The sequence below is a fragment of the Taeniopygia guttata genome, chromosome 13 (assembly GCF_048771995.1).
Source record: "Taeniopygia guttata chromosome 13, bTaeGut7.mat, whole genome shotgun sequence".
NCBI classification, from domain to species: Eukaryota; Metazoa; Chordata; class Aves; order Passeriformes; family Estrildidae; genus Taeniopygia; species Taeniopygia guttata.
The window spans coordinates 11,008,445-11,024,705 of record NC_133038.1 but is presented as its reverse complement, the minus strand read 5'-3'; the positions used below and the strand labels follow the sequence as shown (position 1 = coordinate 11,024,705).

At 39.1% G+C, this 16,261-nt stretch overlaps 1 protein-coding gene across 2 annotated transcripts in view; it reads left to right on the top strand.

Annotated features, from left to right (window-relative positions):
* Positions 1–13,052, top strand: part of ATP10B (ATPase phospholipid transporting 10B (putative)) — a 44,820-nt gene extending 31,768 nt beyond the window's left edge. For both annotated transcript variants that reach the window (XM_072935276.1, XM_072935275.1), the window contains 10 exons: positions 632–758; positions 2,257–2,441; positions 4,526–4,838; positions 5,975–6,051; positions 6,588–6,713; positions 7,803–8,003; positions 8,586–8,666; positions 8,774–8,878; positions 9,317–9,504; positions 12,087–13,052. In XM_072935276.1, coding sequence (XP_072791377.1) covers positions 632–758; positions 2,257–2,441; positions 4,526–4,838; positions 5,975–6,051; positions 6,588–6,713; positions 7,803–8,003; positions 8,586–8,666; positions 8,774–8,878; positions 9,317–9,504; positions 12,087–12,585 — 1,902 coding nt within the window. In that variant the 3' untranslated portion in view covers positions 12,586–13,052. The remainder of the gene's footprint in view (positions 1–631; positions 759–2,256; positions 2,442–4,525; positions 4,839–5,974; positions 6,052–6,587; positions 6,714–7,802; positions 8,004–8,585; positions 8,667–8,773; positions 8,879–9,316; positions 9,505–12,086) is intronic.
* The last annotated feature ends 3,209 nt before the right edge of the window (positions 13,053–16,261 follow it).

Sequence of the window (16,261 nt, the reverse complement as noted above, 5' to 3'; positions counted from 1 at the left end):
GTCAATAGAATTGCTAGAAAAATGCAGTGGTTATACTTCTGCTTCAGACAACCAGACAGATATAGCCCATCTCTTTGTCCCTCTATTTGCCTTGTCTGAGTCTTTTTTTCTTCTTTTTCCTCAATGTCACCAAATGACAGATTTTTAGTCAGTCTCAAAACATTTATTTCTGTTTCTCCTATAGTAACTCCAGCAAACCTACTCTACAGTGCTTCCAAGCAAGAAACAAAATCTGCAGAGCAGCCAACCTTTTTCTCTTTTGCTTGCCATTCAGCTTTCAAAAATCTTGCTCTCAGGCCGAGTTAGTGTATCTTAGTGTCATACATTCATACAGAAGTTGTCAATGTGCAACAAATAGATGATATTCAAGCTCTGGAGAAATGTAGATCATCCCTCAGAAACTGTGCTCTCATCTAAGCAATAGTTTCTCTACATCATATTTTTGAGTCTCAGCTGTAGGTCATTTGTTCAAACTACTTGTTCTTGTAGTTTTCTCTTGGAAAAGTCTGCGTTATTTTAAAGATGACACAGTACTTTACCAGTATGGATAAGAATTAAGTCTGTGATCCAGAATGTTGGCATTCCTCTTTTATTTAAATTTCAGATAAACAGTTTAAATTGTGTTATGCAGGTCTTGAATGAAGATGACTTTCAAAAATGGGCCAATTTTCGTCGGGAGGCAGAAGCTGCAATTGAGAACAGAGACGAGCTGTTAATAGAGACAGCACAGCATCTGGAGACCAAACTCACCCTGCTGGGTAGCTAAAAATAAGAATTGTCATTGCGTGAAGTATCACTTGCTCTCCTATGATAGTCTTGGCAGTATGGCAGACAACAGCTTATATTAATTTATATCTAAAATACTTCCTCTGTGGTTTGGAAATCTCCAGGTTAGGGAAATAAAATGCAATGACAGTGTCTATACAAGTTCTCATGCATTTTGGGCAGCAGTAACTTTGAAAAAGTTGCTTGAAGCTATTGTGTGCCCTGAGCAAAGAACATGCACATCAGCTGATACTGTGGCTCAGCTGACACAGTAGATAATGAGGTTCCCACCATTCAATCATGCATCCATATCCTTAGATAAGCCTATAAAATACTGTAAATTAACTTCAGTTTTGAACACAAATTCTGATGGAATTTTGGTAATTGAACTGTATTATAAAATCCAGCAACTTAAACATGTAGGTGTTTCACTACTGATTTCCTGCTGTTGTTGCATTGTTGTGCTTGCTCTGTGCACTTTGTACAAAGATGTTTAGCATTAAAACTTACACTGATTGACATTTCTGCATCACTCATCACCGTCATATCTAACAACATCATTCTGTTAAATTATGGAGCACTTCAGTGCTTTCTGCTCTATTTTGTTTGCAAACATTTTGTTCTTTATGACTGATTTTTGGAGTTCTCTCAGTCTCATTTTTCTCTGACTGCAATTTGTGCCCATACTTTGTTGAATTTCTGTGATTGCAAGCAATAGCTTGCAGTATGGCTTCTCATAATCTCTACAGTGATTTAAAAAATTAGAGTAATAATGGTAAATGCCATAAGCAGACCACATAAGAGGTAATGTAGATCTTGTCAGAGTCTGTTACCTTTGCCAATTACTAAAGCTCTATGTGCTTTCACACTTTAATTTGCAAAAAGTGTTCCCTTAGTCTAAATCAACATCTATCTTTAATGTACCGCAGTTACAGCATCTCCAAACTGACCTCTAGTGGAAGGGATAAGGAGTATTGTAACATTCAGATGGTCATTTCCCAGCATCATCAGGATGAATGTTGGCATCTGCTTCTAAGTTTGTGCATGCTCAAAAAGAAAACGTACTGTACTGTTTCTTCTGCCTTTGATGGCTGAAGCATCTGACTTGACAATAGGGACAGCATCCATTTAAACAGTCAAAGTTCATCTTTTCTGGTTGCTTTGATGGGACTTAATGCAGTATTTTTAAAATTCATATGCTGTGATTCCTCTGCCAGCATATTGTCATTTTGGATTATTAGGAAGAAATGAAATGCATTGTTCTTGCAATGAGCAAAATGAAGAGACAGAACTTGATTGCTGACACATTCAGACCTTAATCCAAATGCAGATCGTGTGCCTGCATGTTTATCTGTTGGACAAAACCTTGGTTCAATTCTCAATAAGTTCAGGAGCGTGATTGGAAAGCAAAGAGCTTTTTTTAAACAAGAAAATAGCAACTTGATTTGCAAGAAAAAGAAAATTATTTCCTTTCTTTTCCTGTTTTCCCAGGAGCAACAGGGATTGAAGATCGCCTGCAAGATGGAGTACCTGACACTATTGTGTCTCTCCGAGAAGCTGGGATAAAAGTTTGGGTGTTGACAGGAGACAAACAGGAGACAGCAGTTAACATTGCATACTCCTGTAAACTTCTGAACCAAAGGGACACTGTCTTCACCATTAACACTGAAAATAAGGTGAGTAAAGAAAGACAAAATGCACAGAATTTGCTATCCTACCTTTTCTTTGTGTCTTACAGTTTGGCATTCCGTTGCTTTAGACCTCACTTAACAAACAGTCAAAAAACCCCAAATGGCATTAGGAGCAAGAGGCACAGTAAGTTCAGCTCTTCCAAGGCTGCGGAGGGCAGGCAGGGCTTCCCTGTGTGACCAGACAAGTTACCCATCTGGGTTCTCTCAGCTTTTCTCCCCAGAGAACCAGGGTTACCAATACAAGCTTGTTTTTCTCAATAAAGCTGTTGTGAGGATTAGTAAATACTGACTTTTCCTGATGGTAGGCAGTTGCATGGAGCAGTGGGTTGGCCCACTTTTAACTGCTTTTGTCTGCAGCTCTCCAAATGAGAAAAAATCCTGTGCAAATATCTGTCTCTTTCAATGTCATGGAAATAGAGAAACAGGAAAAGATGATATGGAATCTGGCACAGAAAACATTCCAAGGTGTAATTTCATTTGAAACACATATCTGCTTTAACGGGAAGCAGAATGAATGCATTTAGGATGGAAATTAGACGGTGGCTTGTGCCAGAACAAAGGTGCTACAGGCAGGACCACCCTGGCTCCCAGAAATGCCAGCATGGGCACCTACCCACAGCAGCCTCTGTGCCCTGGACCCAGGCTCAGAAGCAATTGCATACACACGGGGACTTTGGGAATCCCCATGGTTCAGGGGACACTGGTGTTGTGTTTCTCCACAATAAGATTTAGTCCTCTCACTTTCAAAATTAAACCAAAGACAAATTTCTGATAGAGGCTGCCAATAGCAGCAGCGAGGGACACAAGTAATATATACAAAGCATTTATCTTGTTAATTTTGCCAACATTAGGTCTTGAAGTGGCATCAGTGGGAAGGGCCTCTCCTTACCCCTGAGCCCAGCAGTTTATTCAAACACTGAATATTAAATATCTTCCAAGAAGATGCAACAAAATTAGGCAGCTTGGTGGATTTGTTTCAAAAGGCAAATCAAGGCAAACCAGGAATTTCCACTACTGTTTTTGGTTTGTTCACAGAAAGATGACGTTTCTTCAATATTTTCAGGGATTTTAAGTGTACATGCTAGGTGCAGGTTTTTATTAGATGTCAGAGGTACATTTGATTCCAGAACCTCCCACTTAAATGTAATTTAAATCTTGCAAACATCCTACACATGTACCTTATGCTACATAAAGCGAAAATAACATTATAGAACTGAATCATCACTCAATAAAGCTGACAGAAAAGGCAGAAAGAGGAGTGATTAGCTCCTCAGATATTCAGGGCCATGTCACAGAAGGAGGAATTTGAATACTAAGAGGGAGTAAAGTAACTTTGATATCATTTTGGATTTTCTCTGATAGTGATGTGCCAATATAGGAGATCTGGATGGGAGAGGTGGGAGTTTTCCCCTTAAATCTGTTTCTATCTATTATGAAGTCAATTCCAGTTGTTGGCATCTAAAAGGGGACTTGATCCAACATGAAGCAGATTTGCTAAGACAGAAGGGGTGTGTGTTTGAGGCGCAATGCTTGAAAATATAAAGTTTTATTTCTGTTTCTAATTGTGACACACGCCTGATATGTGACTTAGAAAAGGCCTAGCTCTGAAAGTTACTGGGTAATTTTGAGAATGTAGACCTCTTGTTTCTCTTACCACAGTTTATTTTTTGTGGAAGCTGATGCTGCAATATCTCACATCATTCATTTCAGACTAGATTTTTCAATCTCCTTAAAAGAAAATATTTTCTTTTTCATTTCTGAACTCTCAGCATAAATGCACACATGCCTTCCTGATGTAAAGATTATTATATTTTCTTTTAGAATAATTCCTTACATCAGTTAACTGGCTGATAAAATATACAGTGTTTTCACTGAGGGGTTGGATGGTGTCATATTGAAATAATCTCCAATCAGATGAATCAGTGCATTTCTCAGTAAATTTCCCCTAATGTTTATCTGATAGGCTTAAACCCACTGGCATGATTATACAAACATACATTTGGCACGGTGCTGTGCTGTAAAGGGAGATGGAGATAACTATTTCTAGAACCACGTCTGTTTTCTCACAGGAAACTTGTGAATCTCTCTTGAATTTAACCCTGGAAGAGGTGAAGAAGAATTACGAGTACGACAAACCGCAGAGGAAGTTGTTTGGCATCATCCCAACATCTTTCTCAGCCACTGAGGCCCCCAGCCCCGAGTTTGGGCTGGTGATCGATGGACGGACGCTGGACGTCATCTTCCAGGGAGGGCTGGAGGAGAAGTTCCTGGCGCTGGCGCGGCGCTGCCGCTCCGTGCTCTGCTGCCGCTCCACCCCCCTGCAGAAGAGCATGGTGGTCAAGCTCGTCCGCAGGCAGCTGAAAGCCATGACCCTCTCCATAGGTACCTCCACCCTGCACCTCACAGAGACAGGGCAGGCAGGCTCTTTCTTGGATAGAAACGTGTGGAATATATTGTACAGGGCAGATTTTTGTGCCTCAGGTAGACGCAGTGAGGAAACAGCATTGATTAATCTTTCCTGATCAAAACCCTTATAAAAGTCCTGCTTTGGCTTTCACTCAGCAAAGCTGCCCCCCTTTAAACAAGATGAAGGCACTCCAAATTCAGAATCTCCCAGCAGTGCCTTTCATGCACATCAGTACAAACACATGTACATATTACCTCCAAAATGTCCTTGTTTTGGGCCTGGAAATCACTCATGATTAGTCACTATTTTATCTTTTCATAAAGCCCTTTTCCTGTCAGATTTTCCCTAGTGAAAACAGAATTATCTCCAGAGTAGTATTAAGCACTGACTCATTTGCCTTTTACCTCCAAATATTGTGAAATTCTTTGAGTTTTCTTCCACACTTTTAGTAAGGGATGCCACTGAAATCCTTGATGAATTGATGCAGATGACTCCAAACTAAACAAATACACCTCTGTGGTCAAAACAGAAGAGTCTATTGTATTTTTGAAATACTACTTTGCCTTACAGTTCAAACCATAAGCTTTCAGCCTTCTGCTTCATTTACTTTACCAGCTAACCTAATTTACAATATCCACATTGCAAGCAATAAGCATGGATGTTCTTTCCCTGGAAATTTGGTTACATATTTAACATATTGCTGCAAGTTGAGCAAAATAATTCTTGAAATTGGCTTGTTACCTTGTCATCTGCAAACAAATTTGTCATAGATTCAGAGAATTCAGTGAAATAGGGTGTTACAAAACATGTTCCTGAGCATATGGACTTGGCCAAGCAGAAACACAAAGTGATGCTGATGTAAATGGTGTTGGGATTGCTGTGTCACCACCCAGCTGGTCCCAGAGCTGGATTTTGCCCTGGTGGAGCCAGGTCTCCTGGGAAGGAGGGAAACCAAGACCAGAGCCTTGATGCCACGCATCAGCTCTCCTGATCAAGATGTGTGGTAGTACAGAATATTTGAAATAATCAGCATAGCTGAGATTATTTCCTTCTTCTGATGGAGGCACCCTTTCTTGCATTGTTATTGTTCTCTCCTGTCTTCCCACTCCAGGGGATGGTGCAAACGATGTAAGTATGATTCAAGCAGCTAACGTTGGAATTGGAATATCTGGCCAAGAAGGCATGCAGGTATTGTCCCAGTTTCTTTCCTCTTTTATCAGGTAGTCCCTTGAGGCTTAATAAGTTTCATAGCAGCCCTAGATTGTCAAGTGTCATCTTAAAAATGCAAGATAGCATCATAAATTAATATGCAGTTTGTAATTATGGGTCCAGCTGCAAAATAAAGAGCATTTTGAGCCAAAAAATTATCATGCGAGGACAAACCTGTGTTTGCTCATGAGACTGGAAAATTAGCAGATGTCTGTCCAGTGTTAACTGAGCATCTGGTTTCTGAATCTCAGCTGCTGCATTTCCAGGTTTCCAGGTTTTGTGGATTCTCTTCCACTGTCTTCTGCCCTGAATCCTTTCCCACACATCCCATTTCCTTATTCTCCTTAAATGGAGAGCTCTGCAGAGATAGAAAGTTCTAACTATGTTCTTGAAGGTTTGTTTGTTGGTTTGTTTCTTCTTCAATAGTAGGAAATTATTTCAATGTCTGTGTTCAAATTTCATTACATAGTATGAGAAAAGGATGTATTGTAAATCTCCTTTTCCTTTTCCCAAAGGCTGTGATGGCCAGTGACTTTGCAATATCCCGATTTAAGCATCTCAAAAAGCTTCTTCTTGTCCACGGACATTGGTGCTATGCTCGCCTGGCAAAGATGGTGATTTACTTTTTCTACAAAAATGTGGTAAGATGATTAAAATTACAAAGTTTTCATCATAGCAAAGATCAATTCCAGGTCTGAGGATTTTCTTGGTTGTTGGTTTTTGCAGGTTATACTCTTACTTTTTAAGCTACAGTTCATGTTTCTTCACTTTGCAAGTTTATAGTATGCCCCTTCCTTCTTAGCAAGGTGCTGCATAGAGCATTGAGAAAAATACAGGCTCTAAATATATTTTGAAATACATTATTCCAGAGGGGAAAAGGACTCAAGGCATAGTAACTTTTTATGGTAGCACAAGAAATTTTATTAATAATACCCATGAGCCTCAAAATAAAATTTGCATAAGGGAGATCAGATTATTAGCACTGTAATGTAGATGAGTGTGCACTAAGAATTGCCTGCCTGTGAAACCTCTGAATTTTTATAGGAACCACTTGCAAGTAATGATGCATTCATATCTGTCATTTTTATTAAAAATTTAATGTATATGCAAATGATCTATGCATTGAAAGATTATATAAAGTGGAAAAAATTAAGTAATTCAGTTTCTACAAGACTGGGAAAACAAATCCATTTGACATGAAATACACTCTGAGAATGAAAGGCTTTTTACCTAGAATTCAAGGTATCTGGTTTTTTGTGAAGTTTTAAACAATTTTCAATAAGGATTATTTCTTATTACTGTTAAAATTTGTAGTGGAAATGAACACTGCTTTTTTTGACTGGACATCCTTTTAGAGTTCAAAGGCTATTTATTCACAATGTGAAATAGTTCTCCAGACTAGGGTGCTGCTGTTCTTTAATCTCCCCCGTAGCATTAGGGAGCAGCACGCCTTTGACTCCACATGGACAACGAGATTCCAAAAGGATTCTAAAATCTGGTGCTCGGGGCTGTGAACAGTTTACTTAATTATTCTCTGGTATGTTCTCAAAGAACCATAATGGCTTTCAAAAAGTTGTATCACAGTGGATCACCCTTAAGGTGTATTGCTTTATGGAATGAGGTGCATTGCCTTTAACCAAAATCCTGTCCTCTTAGGAGGCTCTGTTAATAACCAGTGTCTCAATAAACACCACAGGTGGAGCTATGTGATTGTCTGTGCTTCTCCCCAGTGCTATGTCAACCTGCTCTTCTGGTACCAGTTCTTCTGTGGCTTCTCAGGCAGCACCATGATAGATTACTGGCAGATGATATTTTTCAACCTCTTCTTCACCTCAGTGCCCCCTCTTCTCTTTGGAGCCCTTGACAGAGATGTTTCTGCAGAAACGCTCCTACGTCTGCCAGAGCTGTACAAAAATGGGCAAAATTCAGAGGTATGTCACAACTGGTGAAAAAACTGCTTGATAAGCCCAAGGACCACAGGACTTTTTGTTTAGGAATGAGGGAAGGAAGAAAAGAGTTAAGACTTACTTGGAATGTTGAAATAACAGGAGCCCAGTCTTCTGTCTCTCCAGTAATGCATTCTGCTCCGTGGGAGCTGTGACACCATAGGTCACTAGATAACTTTAAATATGACAAATAGTCAAATTAAAATCGCACAAAAAAGGGTTGCATTAGAAGAAAGGATTTTTGATCAATTTTATAATGCTAGAAAGAGTTTGGATAAAGAATTTGAGGAATAAGATCCCTTCTGAAAGGAGGCAACTTTGGCAAAATTCAGCTTTTAATACTCTTGGTTGACTTGGTAATATTCCTAAGGTCTATCTCAACTTAAAAATGCTTGTTTAGAGATAAGTCTTTGGTTTATACAGCTGCTCAGGAGGTATTTATTCATGGAAGGAGACCAGTTAGCAGCAATTAGTAGTCTGAATGGAAGAAAGACAGCAATTATGTTTGCAGGACAGGCTAGAGATGTATATCCCATCATAATGACTGTTATCTATAAACTCCTGCAGATATACAACTTGACAACTTTTATTATTACAATGTTGGACGCCTTCTATCAAAGTCTCATTTGCTTCTTTGTCCCCTATTTGGTAAGTAACAGGCTTATTAAATATTCTCACTCTCCTGTCCTCCTTAGAAGTAGTAAATTCAATTCTGAATAGTCAGGATTCACCACAGTCTCTCTGTTGTTTTGTAGATGTACAAAGACTCTGACATAGATGTGTTTTCCTTTGGAAACCCCATCAACACCATCTCCCTCCTGACCATTCTCTTGCATCAGGCTCTAGAAATGAAAACATGGGTACGTGTTTGACTTGTCCTGTTCACAGCAGTGGTTTTTTTTTTTGTGAACTTTGCATCTTGTGTAGGCACAGAATTCTCTTTCAGAGTAATTTACCTGAATTCTGGGTCACAAAAAGTAAGTAACAGGTACACTAAGATTTCACAAAGTGACAAAATTTGTTATTAGCCCCAGGTTAATACCTTCACGTGCGCAGTGACAGAATTCGTTTTTATCATGCCTTTGGACAGGACAGTACAAAATATTTGCATACCTCCATATATGAGGAAGTGCTACTTGGAGAACTATACTCCCTGCTGTTTCCTAAATTAATTTCTGACTATTTCTCCTACTGCAGATTGCAGTAAAATGCACTGTTAGATGAATTCTTTCCAGCTGTCTTTGTCTCACCTGTCTCACACCCAGTCAGGGTCTCACTGGCATCTCTTGTGCTTGCAGACCGTGCTGCAGCTGGTGGTGATGATCTGCAGTGTGGCTTTCTACCTCATCTTCTCCATCATCTACAACGCTGTCTGCCTGCTCTGCAGCCCTCCCACCAACCCCTACTGGATTATGGAGAGGCAGCTCAAAGACCCCATCTTCTATTTATTGTGCCTCATTACCCCCATCATCGCGCTCCTGCCAAGGTTTGAATGTTTTCCTCTGATTTCCTTGTGTGGGTTTGCAGTCATGTGAGTGAAGAAACAATTCTGATGTGTACAGATATGTGATGTGTCAGACATGTGCTGTACAGGGATAATTGATCAGTGTGGAAGTCAGATGCCCGAGTTCAACCTTCCAGTTCATGAACCATTCATTTATTCAGTTATATAATCCTAGGTCAGTCACTATGTATCTTCTACTTTTCCCATCAGGAAAACCTTTCTTTTTGGGGTGCATCAAAATTTACCAGTACAGATCTGCTACACAATTGTTCACTGTCATAACCAAAATGTTGTTGAGCAGATCAAGATTATAAGCAAACCTTTGAAATATTCCTATATGTTGGAGAGTTACTAAATATATTCTTGGTTTTAAGCACATTATGATGCATTACTAAGCTGAATTTAAGAGCATTTCTATATGAAAATATTAATTGCATCCAGAATTTTAGTTTAAGCTTGTACTGCAAAAAATCAGATATGTTAAAGATAACTTTAATTGAGACTGGATAATATTTGGAGAGGGATCGTTATTGTGATGTGTTGCTGAAAAATGGTTTAAAAACCAGAATTCTGTTCCCATATACATATGAGAACTTGTGGTGTTCAATACATTAGTAATTCTTAAAGCAGGTATATTTTGAGTTGCACCATTTGTTTCAAATATTTATTTGTTATTTGCTAGGACATTGAAAGAAATGGGTTGGTTTGACTATCTTGCCAGTTTCCTTCTCATCCTAATTCCCATGAAGTAATGCAGCAAGCTGGTATTACAAAATTCAGGACAATATTTTTAGTAACTGATTTTTTAAGTGCTTTAAGGCATTAGAATCTGAGCCTTAACTTTGACAGAAAAGGAACTTTTCAAGAATAGATGATGTTTTTCTTCAAACTATTATATTTTCCCATTTGAGTTGAGATGCTCTTGTGATTTTTATGTTATATAATACAAGTTCAGATCAGAATAAACAACACAATTCAGTAAGGTCTCATGTCTTCTAGGCAGGGCATCCTTTTCCAGTCTGTTTTGCTCCTGCGTGACTTTCCTTTTCCTATCAGCCCTCATTCACAGTGTCATTTTTGACCCTGAGCTTTCTGTTGAGAGCTGCATCAAACACGTGGTTAGAGAGCTCATGTCTCCATCTTGGGAATTTAGCACACTTAAGATCCTTGCTGCCTCAGCAGGTTACTGAGCTTAAGGGTTATATATTCATATCTTCAAATCTGGACGACTGCTGTTCCTTCATACTGGTACCCCAGATTATTTTCTGCACAGTCCTTCACCTGCAGAATATCCAGGACCTGTTTCTACTGCAACTGAGCTGTGCCAGCAGATCACAGCAGTGGTGAAACCACCCTTTGCTAAAATGCACTGAATTTTAACTTCCATTCCATGGTCCATCACACTGTGCTGCTTGTTCCCTATCTTCTCACTTGGTGTCTTGAGGTTCTTGGTTCCCTCTAACAGGGTTTTTAAAAATAATTGCTCTCCTGGGTTCTTCCCCTCAATGCTGCCTTTTGTTTGAGCTGCAGCACTCAGGGGGAGCTTGGCCTGTGCCCTGCCTGGCCTCACACCCTGCAGGGCTGTGGGAAGGGCAGGAGCAGGTGAGAGTGTTTACAGAACAGAAGAGAGCGTTTCCTATTCCTTCTCTGACATCCTGTCTGCTTTACCTGGAACTTGCACAAAAGATACAGAAAACAAGCTGAGTGGAAAGACATAGGATGTTGTGATCCAGTCTTGGATAAAGACTTTCTGTCTTAACTTCCTGACCAGACCTGAGATTCTGTTGGGATTGAGCACAGGCACAGCAAATAAATTTTATCCACTCCTGCTCATGCAAGCCCAAGAAATCCATTGCCTTAAAAGCCCCTTCTGTACTTGTTAGCCTTTTTAATCTTGTTTATACACATACATTGAGCAGCAGGATGTGAGAATGGCACCTTTCTAAATGGAGTTTCACAGAGTATTCATGTTTGTTTTAAAATACATGTTGAAGCCACCTATGTAAAGGTAAAATCATAATAAAAAGATGCTTTGAAAGAGACTGATTTTCACACAAAGCTGGCATGACATGGAGAAAGGATGTATGCAGTCTCACAGCACACAGTATTTAGTTACATAAGTGCTCTGTCCTGCAAAGGGCAGGTAGGACACTTTTGTTGCAGCTTTCTGAAAAATCCAAAAGCTGAGATTTTTAAGTTCTGGTTTTCTCTTATCTAACAAATTAAGATCTCTTCTTTAGCCTGTTTTAGCAGTATAAATGCAACTTCCATATTTTCAAATATCGCATCTCTTGAGATTTTTTTCTATTTTTCTTCACTGTTCAACAAAAAAGTATTTATAAATACTATAAAAATTATAATATATACATATAGTTGACGGTACACAGGTCAAGCTAAATATATATTAACATGTGTTAAGATCCAGGAGTCAACTTTCATCTGCCAGATCTAAGATGTCTACCAAATGTCTGTAGAACAAAATTAGTACCTGTATTTGGGATATGTGATGTAGATTATGGAATGAACCCACTGGTAAAAAAATCTTTCCCTTCCTCCTTCATCAGGTTCGTTATTTTTGCTCTACGAGGAACCCTTGGAGCATCTCTTGTTCTGAAAGCACAGCAAATAGAAAAACTTCCTAAGGAGCAACAGGATCTTGAAATCCAGAAACTAAGATCGAGAAAAGAAGCTACTTCTGGTGCACCTGTGGCATCACCTGCATCTAATGATGACCTCGACCAAAGCAGCAGCCATTTATGTGTGTCACCCTTTCTACCCTCAGCAGCAGCCCTGCCTCCCAGGGACACAGAAAACCAGGGAGTTTCTGCCTCTAATCCTCTTGGGAGAAGGACACATGATGAAGGCTATTACTTCTTTAACAGGTGGGCAGAGGAAGAATCTGCTGCTACTGATTCTTCAGCAGGGCCTTCCTCTGGCCATCAACCCCTTGTAGCCAGCAGGGAAACAGCTCCTGGGCAGGATGGTGGCAAACTGACTAAAGATTATCTCAAAAACTTTCATTATGGAAGCCACCGGCGGTCAGTGAGTTCAGTGACACTCTGAAGAAACGTTCAGAAATGGAACCCACAGCCCATGTGGAGAAGGACTCAACAGGGAAAATAAAAATGTTCATGCTTAGCCATTATGCATACTGGAACTGGAGAGAGAGGCAACTGGAGTAGTGCAATAGCAACTCCAATATGCAATTTTAGCTGAATGCATTGTCTGGGTTTATCAGTACGTGACTTTTTGATCTTCCTGGTTTGGTCATGTCGCAGGAACATTACATGAGCATCATTCAGTTGCTGAGAATTGCACAATTACTTTCTTTCAACAGATATTTTTATATCATATTAATAGGGAATACTTGTGAAGTTTCAATGTTGTTGTTATTATTATGCTATTGAGTTAACAGAAAGAGAATCCATGCTTTATTAAACCAAGTCAAAGCAATGCATCCCATTCTAGATTTTTACTATCAAAGTCTTAAAAAGAGCTTAGTAACTTAAAATTATAGTTCTGCATGAAAATTACTACCTGCAGATAATAAAAGTACTTGCAGAATAATAGCAATGGAGAGGCATTAAAGAATATTCCAGGTTTTAATATATGTACTTTACACATACAACAATATCAGCTCCACAGCCTGTGTTCCCTGAAGAGTCAGCTTAGGATTTTTATGCAGATAGCAGTTTGACCTGCTATTGTTAAGAAAAGGACAAATGAGCTTATAAAGATGAAGAATACAAATACTGAACTACGTGAACTGCCAAGACAACCCAGTGGTAAGAGGAATCTATTTCTTCATACCTATAAAAGTAGACAGATATAACAAGTCATATTCAAAGATTTATGTCCTACAATTCTTAAGTTGTCTCTGATTTTTCTTCTAGAAATTTGGTTTCTTATTTCAGTTCCCTATATTGTTATGTGGTGCTGCTGCATTCAATCAAGTCTGGATCATGCTCCTCCACACAGTGGGTCACATTCATTAGTAGATGGACCTCAGTAATGGAGATTTTGACAAGCCAGACATGAAGGTCCCTTATCACATTGTAGTAAGTACATGGCGTAAAATTACCAAAATATGCATAATATGTTAGCCCTTTTTTGGTATCTCAGGGCAAAAAGGTGCAGAAGAAAACCATAATATCATACCTACTAATTGCAATGCAATGAAAGGTGACTGATATTTCTTATAGAAATGTTGACTAGTAAGACCATTTTCCAAGTTTTTCTTCACAATGTGGGATGAAATCTTACCTAGTTTAAAATTCAAACAATCTGTACTTTTGTGAATTTACCACTGCTTCTGATATATGAGGTTTTTACCCTTTTTTTATACATGCTGTGTTTGGCTATTTACTACTTATGACAACATGTGATCTTTCTAATAACCTATTTAGCAAAAGCTAATTTAACTTCTTTATGTTATAATAATTACTGTAGCTAGAGTCTTCAAGTTCTTACTTTTAAAACAATGCAGGCAAAATTGAGCAGCATATTTCCCACTGGGATTTCTGATAGCCAGAGCAAGATCATATGTAAGAACTCCTTTTGTTAAAGTATTGTGAGCAATTAAAGAATTCAGTAAGAGATTTTTTTTGCTTGATGAGCAAAATGAAGGAAAATAGGTATAGATGAGATTATTGTTAATGGAGAGTGAGATTGCTCAAATGTTTGCTCACTAGCTGGGAATGGACCTGGAGCAGCAATACTAAAGAGCAATCCTTTACCACTCACAGCTTTCTTTTTTACATTAAATGGTTTCCTTTTAATTTCCTTTGAGCTTAAAGATGTCAATTCCTTATACATTGTACTTCAAAATGTGAATTGTTTTATAGAAATAAGTATGATAAGGTCATGCCTTGTGTGTTGTTGAAAGGACAAAAAACAGAGGTGAAAGAGTCCTTTTCCTACTGTCACCCATGAGCAGCAACCTCCTGTTTCCAGAGGCTGCTCCTCTGCATTGTAGGAGCCCTTATCAGAAGAGTTAGGTGATAAATGTATCTGAATGTGCATGGGGCTAGGCAGGTAATGTTTGACCAAATCTGCATTGAATGCCAATTGTATGCCTTTCCTGAATTGAAAGCCAAGAATTAATCTCATGTTTTCTCATCAGTCTCTGCAAAATGGTTCTACCATGCATTTTGCCCTGGCTTAGGGTTAGAAATAGCAAAGAGGGGAGAGAAAACAGGATTGATTTGGAACTCCAACAATATAACCCCTAAAAGCTACTTAGTGATTCATTTCCTGCTGTGTCTGGGAATAAAAGAAGTGGAAGAGTCCTTTTCTAAGTATTTTCTAGGCTGTAACCAAAAATAGTTATGTCAGTTAAAGGAAAAAATAAATAATCCGATTTTGCATGGATACAATTTTGCATACCTTAAATAATTCTGTAGCTAAACATACAAACTGATAATTCTATTGTGTGGTAGATTACCACAAACGGTCCAATGGATGAATTTACCTGGAGAGTTTGCAACACAGAGGAAAACCACCCCTTCATTTTCCTTGATCCTCGAGGAGAGAGAGAAAGCTGAAATAAACAGCAAAGAAAGGCAGCACCATGCAAGGCTTGACCTCTGCATTCCAGCTGGCTCCAGAGCTTTCTGTATCTCTATATGTCCCCTCCCGGGTGACAGTGCTGCCAGCCATCCTCTGAAGCAGATGCTGCCTCAGTTTGGACCCATGTTAACTGCTAAACAGTGTGATCTTCCTTCTGCTCCTGGCTGTGCACTTACCATGAACCATCTCATGTTAAAAAAAAAATGTTGAGCAGGCACTTACTTCCCTTTGATCATGAGGTAAATTAGCTGAGACTATCCATCCTTGGGGGATGTAAGGTCTAGAGAAAAAACTTTATTTTCCAGTGAAAACAAGCCTACAGCAAGACAGATAGTCTCCTAAGGAATTTCTTTGGAAGAAGGGAAGTATATTTACTAAATGGGTTATTTAGACCTAAGTGGATTTCCAAGGCAGCTTTATTTATTTATTTCAAGACATATTTAATAATACTGTCAAGGTCCATTTCCATTAATTCTAATGTGAATGCTTCATAACAGAGCAGGTGTCTCATTTTTAATGTATCCTCTGGTGATACTCAATATTTCATATGCTTGGACAATAAAACAAATTAACAGAAGGGTGTGTGAAATTACTGCTTTCTTTTTTATTCTTGTCTGTGATGTTTTTTTAATGATAGTGCATATGGAGCAGTGCTTTTAGCTATACATAGCTTTACCTATGTGAAAAAGAGGAGGTGACATGTCACACAGAGGTGAGCAGACACTGACCTGCCAGGTCTGTTGGCTCAGGGATGCAGTCCCCTGCTGCTTGCAGTGGGCAGTGAAGAGCCATCCTCCATGTTCTCAAAACAGGCAAATTCTGGGCTCTTTTACCACGAGATGCAGGAAGTGCAAACACTTTGTTCACGTCTGTCTCAACACAGCCAGCTGGAGATGTCTCTGGCAGTTATTGCTGATTATCTGCTGCAAGTCAGCAATAACTGTGCACTGTAAAACCCACAACTATTCAGGTGTGAGAGAGGAAAGATTCCAGTTTGTTCTTTTAATACTCTGTGGAAATGGGCTCTCTGCTGAAGCACAGTGAGCAGCTACTTTTCCCAAAGATGAATTGCATTTACTTTCCCACTTTGTTGGCTGATGCTGGAAGTTAAATTCATTTGTTTGGTTGTAGTTTGAGGTATGAGTACAGAGCTATTAGCTTTAGGGTTAAG